The 10,916-nt window shown below is 37.8% G+C and overlaps 1 protein-coding gene across 1 annotated transcript in view; it reads left to right on the top strand.

Annotated features, from left to right (window-relative positions):
- The first annotated feature begins 691 nt into the window (after positions 1-691).
- LOC121432219 (decorin-like) overlaps positions 692-10,916 on the top strand; it is a 50,505-nt gene continuing 40,280 nt past the window's right edge. Inside the window, exon 1 of the mRNA XM_041630073.1 lies at positions 692-929. Within this exon, the coding sequence (XP_041486007.1) occupies positions 692-929 (238 nt within the window). The remainder of the gene's footprint in view (positions 930-10,916) is intronic.

Here is a 10,916-nt window from a genome sequence, read left to right as displayed (position 1 = left end):
ATACAACCATGCCCAAACTTAAAGAAAAATCAAGTAAAGAAACCCGCCCAAAGCAGAAGCGAAGGAAGGAGACGCCAATCGAAGTTCTTGAGAAAGACATCCCCGGGAGCTCCCCGCATTCTGCTGACGACGAGGAGATCAGTAATCATGCTGGTCATTGGAGTGTATCGTGCCAGAACACTGAATGTGATGATGATCGAAATACACCAAAGCGGATCTGTATTCAAATTCTCCCGCCACGATTAAGGAACAGATAATGCTCGCGCTGCAATCGCCGCCGGTGATTCGGGCCATTGTTGACGCAATTTACTCCGAGATTTATGAGAAAATTGCTAGTGATTTGCATGATGGTCTCCAGCTAGAACTTCAAAATAAAATGCGAAAACTACAGTCACTGGAAGTAAAACTAAATAAAGTTTCAAAAAGTCTGTCAAAGATAGAGTCAAGTGTTGAAGAGCAAGAACAGTATAATAGAAGGAGCTGTTTGAGGTTTCATGGAGTGAAAGAAAAACCGAATGAAACAACGGATCAGGCAATCATCAATTTAGCGAAGGATAAGATGGGTATCACTCTAGCACCGACCGACATCGACCGCTCGCATAGACTATCTTCATCAAGGCTAGCAGCATCAAGTGTCGACGAAGGATCGGAGTCCAGAGTCTAGCAGTAAGCCTAGAATTATCATCGCTAAATGAAATTCAGCAGATACAATGTAAGGGACGCTATCTACCGCAATCGTATGAAACTTCGGGGCTCCAAGGTCTACATTCACGAGGATCTTACAAGCTACAGATCATCTCTTATTTTCAAGGCAAGAACCAGTGTCAACGTGAAGAAGACTTGGACATCAGACGGCAAGATAACTGCCTTCACCAACAATGGAAGGAAAGTACGTATTGCTTGTGAACGCGATCTTGAAAATCTTGACAGTTAGTTTATCCTTTATCTCGATATCTAAAAAAGCTTTATGGTCAAACTCTTTCCATGTATTAGATGTAGCCTAAACAGTCAGTTACTAATAATCAAAATGCTGTCTTATGTGTAAAATGCCTTCGATGGATTCATCTTAAATGTTCATCTCCGAGTTCTGAGTTTTTTCATTCGGATACTGATTGGATTTGCGATGTATGCCTGTACAGAGAATTGCCTTTTCATCTTATTGATCAATATGGAGAGACGGAAGGACCAAGTGTAATTGATACAACTTCAAATGACAACCATTATGACTCTATCCCACTTGTCTTTGAAAAACTGAATTGTAACAAGGGATTGAAAATTGGACATCTAAATGTATGTACTTTGTTAAAAAAATGTAGATGAAATTAATCATATTTTAGAACAAAGCAATTTGGATATCTTAACTCTCAGTGAAACAAAGTTGGATAGCAATATATTTGACTCTGAATTGTTTGAAACGGCTCAGGCCGTACATCAGTCTGAATACTGCTATAATGCTTTACAAAGCACTTTTTCAACCACACTTTGATTACTGCTCTATAGAATGGTTCAATGCAGGGAAAGTTTTACTTAAAGAATTAAGTGTTCTTCAAAATCGAGCACTGCGTATGGTCTTAAGAGTTGATTATAGATACAGTTCCAATCTATTGTATTCTACTCTGAACATTGACAAGTTAGAATTGCGATGGAAAAACAGGCAGTTTCCTTTATATTTAAATTACTTCATGGACTACTTCCATCTTTCTTGTGCTCCAAAATAAGTATCAAGAAAAGTAATTATTCTCTTCGAAATTACCAGTGTAGGATTAATCTCGAAAAACCCAAAACTAATTTTTTGAGGGACGGTGGTCTCTATATAGGTATTCAATTATTTAATTCCTTACCAAGTAATACCCGTCAACTGGATCAGTTCTCTTTATTTTTGAAATCAGTTAATTCCTTTGACTTCTAACTCATCTGCGGGGGGGGGGGGCTAGAGAATTTCTATTATTTCTCTTCGCACTGCGGTTTCATGTAGTTTTACTTATTGTTTTTCATTATAATTATGTATGTCTTATATTATGTGTTACTGTAATATTTAAAATATTTTCGTATTGTCTCACTTTTACATGTTTTTTAATGTTCACGGACTTGCTGAAAAGCAGTCTGTTATGACTGAATGTAAGTTTTACCGTGATTAAATAAATACAATACAATACTGTTAGCTTCTGCTGGGCCTTTTATTGTTAGATTATTAGGAATTCGGCTAAGCTTCTGTGAGTTTATCGATACCGGTAGGCCTACTTTTAGTGATCTGTGCGTCTAGCGGTGGTCGCCCGTGAAAAGTGTGACTGGCCCTATATATATAGGGGCCAGTCACACCTTTGTTAGCGTAACAGAACACCGTTGTTAGCGTAACAGAACGCTAAGGCCCGAATTCAGGCCTAACAGTCTATAGACTGTTAGCGTTCTGTTACGCTACCAACGGTTCTGTGCGGCTCCCACTGATCCTACACAGAATCACATTTTTTATTATTGTTCTCATAAATATTCCTCAGCGTCTTATCCTCAATGTCTTATAGCGTCATATCCTCAGTGAATTTAATCAGATCTTTAGAAGAACGTGCATCTTGGAAGGTTTCTTGAACTAATTAGAACCTCCAGACACTTTTTAATTTCCCGTCTTGTCGTTCTAAACAAGAATAAAAGAAGAGACACACCCTCATTAAATGAGCGGTAAATATCGTAGATTAAGGACAATGCGTGGGTTTCTGTAAAGAAAAGGCCACCGCACACCTTACGACTGGCCTGCGACCCGATTTGGAATGACACCAGCAGGATTTTATGTTAATATTGATACATGGATTACTGATTAATGGTCTAAATCATCAGACGAATACCTATGTTCAATATGTGACTATGCTATCGTCCTAATTAGAATAAAAGCGATTTGAAAATCGTGTTGTAATGACTTCATAGCAACTGTATGATTTGCTACGATTCCAAACTATAATTTATCCTTTACTCGATCCACAATAAAAACTTCTTTCAGTTAATTTGAACCTATTATTAAACGATTCATGTAGTTTGAAGGTTTGCATGGTGGCATGTACAATTGCTGATGTGGTTTACGGTACACCATGTGGAGTGTTATAGAAACAGTGGATAGAAGAAGAGAAGAAGTGGATAGGCGAGAAAGTGGAGATTTGAGAATAGAGTATTCTTTCTTGAAAATAGTCCTGAAAAGGACTGTAAACCAGAAGGAATGTTGAGTGAGAACAGCTTGAGTAGTAGAGCTGATGAGGAGATGCTGGCTTGAGTCGGCGAGTAGAGATGATGAGTAGTAGAGAGACTCGACGTTTCGGACAGGTTGACTGTCCGTCTTCAGGAGACTGTCCGTCTTCTCTCCTGAAGACGGACAGTCAACCTGTCCGAAACGTCGAGTCTCTCTACTACTCATCATCTCTACTCGCCGACTCAAGCCAGCATCTCCTCATCAGCTCTACTACTCAAGCTGTTCTCACTCAACATTCCTTCTGGTTTACAGTCCTTTTCAGGACTATTTTCAAGAAAGAATACTCTATTCTCAAATCTCCACTTTCTCGCCTATCCACTTCTTCTCTTCTTCTATCCACTGTTTCTATAACACTCCACATGGTGTACCGTAAACCACATCAGCAAAACGATTCATGTTTTCAGAAAATGAGCAAAATGCGATTTGTTCCAAAATCGGATCCTGGAACAGTCGTTAAGGTGTGCGATGGCCTTAACAGCTTTGAGAAATTTAACGATTGATTTTAGGCAAGTTTTCAGAGCGAAGTTCTTGCAATTCTCTATAAACTTCACTTGTGCTCTACTCCGAGTTGACAGACTTCATAAACGAACAACATCCATTGGCTTTGCATAATTAGGGTCCTGTATCACAAATATCAATTGATCCTAGAACGGATTTTACGTTTGATAGCATTGAGAGGTCACCGTGTCATATCGGTTCACAATCAAAATTTTGTTTTTTGTGTGTAACAGGACGTAAAAGCTATCCAGGGCCCCTTGACACAAACCATGGTAACTGATCTTAAAACAGTTTGATTTCCTTGACCGCTATGTAATATACAATCGTTCAGGCGCGTACGCAAGGGGGGTTAGGGAGTTCAACCCCCCCCCCCTTTCGTTTCCTTTTTTTTTTTTTTTTTTTTTTTGCTTGTCTCACCGGAGGTCGGTCTGGTCAAGGAGTTATCGGGCAAGCGCCTGATAACTCCTTGGTCTGGTTACGGACAGTTCCCCTACCCAATAATGTATATGACAGCAATAATGAACAGAATCTCATGTTTCCGACGAAAAACACAGAAAAAATTTCCGCTCGCTTCGCTCGCTCCATTTTATTATATCTTTTATTTCCGCATGTCGCCGACATGATCACGGTATCGCCATTAACAAGGCCATACATGATTATCATGATGTATACTTATGAATACAAGTGAACCACGACAAAGACATATGTTTTCTTACAAAATATGTTTTACCAATATGAAAACCAAAATGACGGAAAACGCTAAAATGTCGGTTAGCTCGCTCCGCTCGCTCGTAATAATTTATGAAATTCCATAAGTATCTAGTCTCCTGTTCAAGGCCGTATTATGAGTGTTACGAATAGAAGGACATGTAGCATCGACTAATACTTGATTTACTAACAAACTATTGACAAGAAATGTATGTTTTGACGGGAAAACGCGAAAATTTCGGCTCGCTCACTCCGCTCGCTCGTAATCATTTATGAAATTTCTTAAGTTTCTAGTCTCTTGATCAAGGCCATATCATGAGACTTACGAGCAGAAGGACATGTATCATCAACTAATATGTAATCATTACCAACAAGCTATTGAGAAGCCATTGTATGTTTTGACAGAAAAACGCAAACATTTCGGCTCGCTCGCTCCGCTCGCTCATAATTATTCATGACATTTCTCAAGTTTCTAGTGCTCTCATCAAGGCCATATCATGAGTGCTAGGATCCGAAGGACATGTAGCATCGACTATGATACCAACAAACTATTGACAAAAAGGTTATGTTTTCAACGCAAAAACGAGAACATTTCTGCTCGCTCGCGGGTCATGACCGCACTGTTACATACCCCATCCCCACTTAAATGTTATTGTCTTATTTGCAGCGCTGAAAAAAAAGAAAAAAAATCATCACCTCCCCCCCCCCCCCCGCTCATCACTTTTTAGAGACTGGGCGGGAGATTTAAAAAAAAAACAGCTCGAACCCCCCCCCTTTCAAAAATCCTGCGTACGCGCCTGTAATCGTTTTCTGAATATGTGTTACAGGACAGGGGCCGCGGAAGCGGGGGGGGGGGTTCAGCCCCAACCCTTTCCCCAAAACCGTGTACAAAAACCTAGAAATGACCATATGATTGTGATTTTTGCATGGTCAGCCCCCCCCCCTTGAAAACCATTCTGCGGCAACTGCAGGATGTATAGAAGTGACCTCTCTCCTCCTTTCTGGCTCAGTGGTAGAGCGTCCGCCTCATGAACGGGATAAAAGGAGACAAGTCCACCCCAACAAAAGGTTGATTTGAATCAAAAGAGAAAAATCCAACAAGCATAAAACTGAAAATTTCATCAAAGTCGGATGTAAAATAAGAAAGTTACGACATTTTAGAGTTTCGCTTATTTTCACAAAACAGTTACATTCACATCCTTGTCGGTATATGCAAATGAGACTGATGACATCACTCACTATTTCTTTTTGTATTTTATTACATGAAATATGAAATATTCAAATTTCCTCCGTTGTCGAGTGAAACAACGAATAATTCTTCCCTGAACATGAGCAATTAGCATGGTTTAATATTAGGATTCAGTCAATTTAGTCCATGTTGTCAAATCTGTAAAAAAATGAAATATTGTATAATTCAAACAATAAAAAAACAAAGGAATTAGTGAGCGAGGAACATCATCGACTGTTTCATTTGCATGTTACTGAGTTGTGCATATCACTGTTTTGTGAAAAATAAACTTTCAAATGTCATAAATTTCTTATTCTACATCCAAGTTTGATGAAGTTCTCAGCATAATGCTTGCTTGATTTTTCTCTATTTATTCAAAATCAACTTTTTCTGGGGGTGGACTTGGGGGTGGATTTTGACGAAATACTGTTATGCTTTTGCTTATCTGCTTATATTCCTAAGATATTGGAGTATGTTTGGGTGTCAACACCGCTGAAATAATGAAAAAAGGGTATCTATTTCGCTAGGAAAGGTACGTATTTAGGGTCAAATTTGCGAGGGTATAAAAAAGACTAAAATGTTTTATAAACATCTAAAAAAAATCTAAAGGCTGGAACACCATAGGAGAAAATAATCAACATTAGAACCAAACACAAGAACTTGTATATTGAGGAATTTTGATAGAATAGAGGGATAATCATCGGATATACTTGTTACAAATTCATTAAATGGCAATATTTTCTACAAAGTCGATACTACTATACACTTGGATCAACTGATAAAAACAACCCTTATTTAGATAACTTGGAAGACATTTCATTCGCACCACTATGTACAAACGGAAAGGGATAAACATACAAACAGATTTAGGATATTTTCTTCATTCAAATAGATAACAAGTTTACGCAAACATGAACGTAAGTCAAAATCAGAATCAAAAGCAAAATAGATTCACGCCAACCTCCCCCTCCCAAAAAAAAAAAAAACCATAAGGCTATCTGCACAGAAAATACAAAAGTGTTACAATACGTAAATTGTGACCTTATAGAAAGAAAGAATCTTTTGTAATGAACGAGTGCCAGAATAAATCTACCATTTAATCGTGGCAAGTAGTTTGATTTGTGGGATAAACACGACTGAATAAACATGATTAGAATTAGATTCTTGCATATGATCGAAACAAGTATTTTGTCATAAGAAGACGCTACTCGGTTATCATGACAATGTATCACTGATAATCATTGTAAATACAACAAGTGGAATGCCTCTGGCAGTCTCACCTGCATCACGCGGTTCAATATAGCAGCAGTGCTGACTTTGAATACTACTCTAACTCGCACAAGATGTTCAGTGATACATGGTTACTCTTATGTCCACTTTTTATGAACGAGACCAATAAACTTACAAGATATGATGGTTATTCAACAAAAACCCCAACATGGCCAAAGTTCATTGACCTTACATGACCTTTGACCTTGATCATGTGACCTGAAACTCGCACAGGATGTTCAGTGATACTTGATTACTCTTATGTACAAGTTTCATGAATCAGATCCATAAACTTTCAAAGTTCTGATGGTAATTCAACAGATTCACCCGATTCGGCCAAAGTTCATTGACCCTAAATGACCTTTGACCTTAATCATAAGACCTGAAACTTGCACAAAATATTCAGTGATGCTTGATTACTATTATGTCCAAGTTTCATGAATCAAACTTTCAAAGTTATGGTGGGAATTCAACAGATATCCCCAATTCGGCCAAAGTTCATTGACCCTAAATGACCTTTGACCTTGGTCATGTGACGTGAAACTCATGTAGGATGTTCAGTGATACTTGATTAACCTTATGTCCAAGTTTCATGAACTGGTCCATATATTTTCTAAGTTATGATGACATTTCAAAAACTTAACCTCAGGTTAAGATTTCGATGTTGATTCCTCCAACATGGTCTAAGTTCATTGACCCTAAATGACCTTTGACCTTGGTCATGTGACATGAAACTTTAATAGGATGTTCAGTAATACTTGATTAACCTTATGGCAAAGTTTCATGAACTAGGTCCATATACTTTCTAAGTTATGATGTCATTTCAAAAACTTAACCTCAGGTTAAGATTTGATGTTGACGCCGCCGCCGCCGCAGTGGCGTAGCTACGGGGGGGCCTGGGGGGGCACGTGCCCCCCTGAGATTTGGCGTGCCCCCCCAGGTGCCCCCCAGAAAAAATTGGCAGAGAAAAAAAAAGAAAAGAAAGAAAAGGAGAAAGAAAAAGGAAAAGAAGAAAAAAGACAGAAGAAAAAAGAAGAGGAAAATAAGAGGAGGACTGAATGAAATAATGTGAGGGGAAGACTTGCAATTAAAAAAAAAATCTTTTCATGTTTTCATCTTTTCATTACTATAAACAATTTTTGCTGGCGCTTCGCGCCATAATTGCCTGTTCGATGGGATTCATATCTTGCTCAATAGGCTGATGTGGAGCAAGTTTTGAAGTCAATATGCAAAACATAGTATTTTAGCTCGGACATCGAGTTTTCATTATTTTTTTTTTTCATTTACAAATTTAAGTGCTCTGTAAAATGTCCGTTTTATGGTCTACATATCAGCATTTTAAGCTCACGCTGCGTGGTCACATTGTTTGGTTTGCCAAGTTCATATTGTCTACGTGTATTCCATAATGTTCCATTAAACAAATGTATTCAGAATGCCCAGATTTTAGGTCTAAATATTTAACATGCGCGATAGCGTGCATGTTCTTTATTAAAAATGTACTTAAATTATCCAGTTTTACATCAGAATATCAATAATTGTCTGCTCACGCTTCACGATCGCATTATTAATGATACCCAATTGACTATATCATATTTATGACTTACAAAATATGAATAGAGTGTCCCGCTCGCATCAATTGTTTAGTTACATACCTATAACATTGATTAATACAAAAAGTGCTTAGAATGACCATTTTTTTAAGGTCGGAATGTCAAAAAATTTGCTCGCGCTTCGCGCTCGCATTATTGAAATATATACCGTCTTCGTGGGTAACTGTAAGCAGTCCTTAACAGGTCCCTTTTCGATAATGCTAGAACAGTTGATAAACATTTCTGTTCGCGCTTGGGGGTACATACGAATCTTGTTCAGGATCACACATAACATTGCCCAGAAAATTAAATTTCAGGAAAAAATACATTAAAGTAAAAAAAAAATCGCTCGCGCTTCGCGCTCGCACTTTTTATAAGGCTTATGAGATTATTTTATGTTTATGTTGTTTTATAAGAATAAAACTAAGAAGTGACTGATATAGGTGAAGATATAATTTCGGGCCCCGTCCGCCTATTGGCGAAAGTCGGATCCGCCCTTGTGGACACATACACACACACCGGAAAAATGGCCGGTGCCCCCCCTGAAAAAGCAAGGACCCCCCAGTGCCCCCCGGGAAAAAAATCCTAGCTACGCCACCGCGCCGCCGTCGGAAAAGCGGCGCCTATAGTCTCACTCTGCTTCGCAGGTGAGACAAAAATTCATCGTTGAGCATAAACGATTAAAACAAATCAATAATTTGACGACATTTGTGTTTAAGCGAATTAAGAACTGTCCATCTGACTAAGCTGTTAAAAATACATCTTCTCGATTCTAATCGTTGAAAAAGAAGAAAATTGAGTCAAAACAAATCAACGTGAAACTACATGTTTCATTCACATCATGATAAAGTTAGGTTTACTATAAGTAGCCTGGGCTAGATTTATTTTCCAGGCCAGTATTATGAATGAAATTTATCCATAGAAACGATTTAACATTTAAAGGCACACCACATGTGCTTAAAAAATCTTCAGCAATAGGAATTTAATGAACCATTTTCGCAATGTGTTGATTTTCCCTTCTTTTCTTTTTTTTACAAGTTTTTTCAATGATCATCCACTCAACCGATAAATGCCCTTTCAAAATCCAGGACCAAACGGTCCAAATGCAAACGCGGGCTCAAACACTAGGTCAGGCAAACATTAAGATTCACTCAACCCAGCAACACACGGTGCATGCAATGTGTATTATGAATACGTATAACAAAAATGTAAGATGTAAAGGATCTGCACAAGCTATATAACAAAGAAAGATGTAAGAAATAAAAATAAAAAAGAAGAATCGATCACATGCAAGTATATACGAAAAGGTTCATTATCAGTAAATGTATGCAGGAATTCAGCATGTGCATTGATATAAACTCATCGGGAAAAACACTGCGATGACCAGATTACACTCATCGATGCCATTGAAAAATTAGCTATCAAGTATTTGAATGTAAAAAAAAGACCCATAAACAGGTGCATTGTGCTATTATAGCTTAAATGAAAATGATTTGTAGCTATCATACTGGATATATATAATCCTTATCTTAAACTGCACTACCATAATCTTAGTAAGATAATGGGTGGAAGCTTAATGCCGGGAAGGCAAAATTTACATTCGGAGCATATACTATTTTTGTATAGAAACGTGTAAGAGACAATAAAATAAATGTGAACTATAGGGCTCACAGGCCTAATTCATTTCCCATAGACTCGTGTGTTAAAGTGGCAGTTAAAAAGAATTCATAAAAAATAAGGAGGAAATCCGAGGGTTGAATGTTTACTACCAGTGGATAGGATGAATGTCTGACATTGCATATCTGACCAGAAAAGGGTACCTAGACCGGCTCATTTTAAAAATAAATCAGCATTTGAAGACTACACCCGACGGGACCAAATTCATCACTTGAGAGAGTAAAATAACCCTAATTCTTCCGCCAGTAAAAATATAGTTCAATAGTGGTGAAAGAGTAAGGTCAGTAGGTACCCTCCCTAGAATCGGTGTTATATTGTCAGTCATATTCATTCATTTTTGTCAATCAGCAACACCAAATTTAAAAATTGAGCAATGGGTTGGCTCGAAAGAATATCTATGGCCTGCCCGTTGTGATTAGGCCCGTGCAACCAATACTGATATAAGGCAGAATAATCATCAATGATAAAGGTTTCGTGACATCTGCTACCATATGCGTACTTTTTAAAGATCAGGTCAAACGAGATCATGTCAACTGATAATTCCTCAAGTGCAATATAATATTCTTTATTCTAAAGAATAAAACAAATAATAATTCTGTGTTGCATATTTGAAATTTTAAGTAAACATGATTAAGCAGTAAACATGTTTATGGTTTAGTAAGAACCAATTTGCTGTTGTTTAGTCATGCCAGTGGAAAAATATTATTACAAATTA

The sequence above is a fragment of the Lytechinus variegatus genome, chromosome 18, assembly GCF_018143015.1.
Source record: "Lytechinus variegatus isolate NC3 chromosome 18, Lvar_3.0, whole genome shotgun sequence".
NCBI lineage: Eukaryota > Metazoa > Echinodermata > Echinoidea > Temnopleuroida > Toxopneustidae > Lytechinus > Lytechinus variegatus.
The sequence above is the reverse complement of the archived record's forward strand: the minus strand, read 5'-3'. Positions and strand labels throughout refer to the sequence as shown.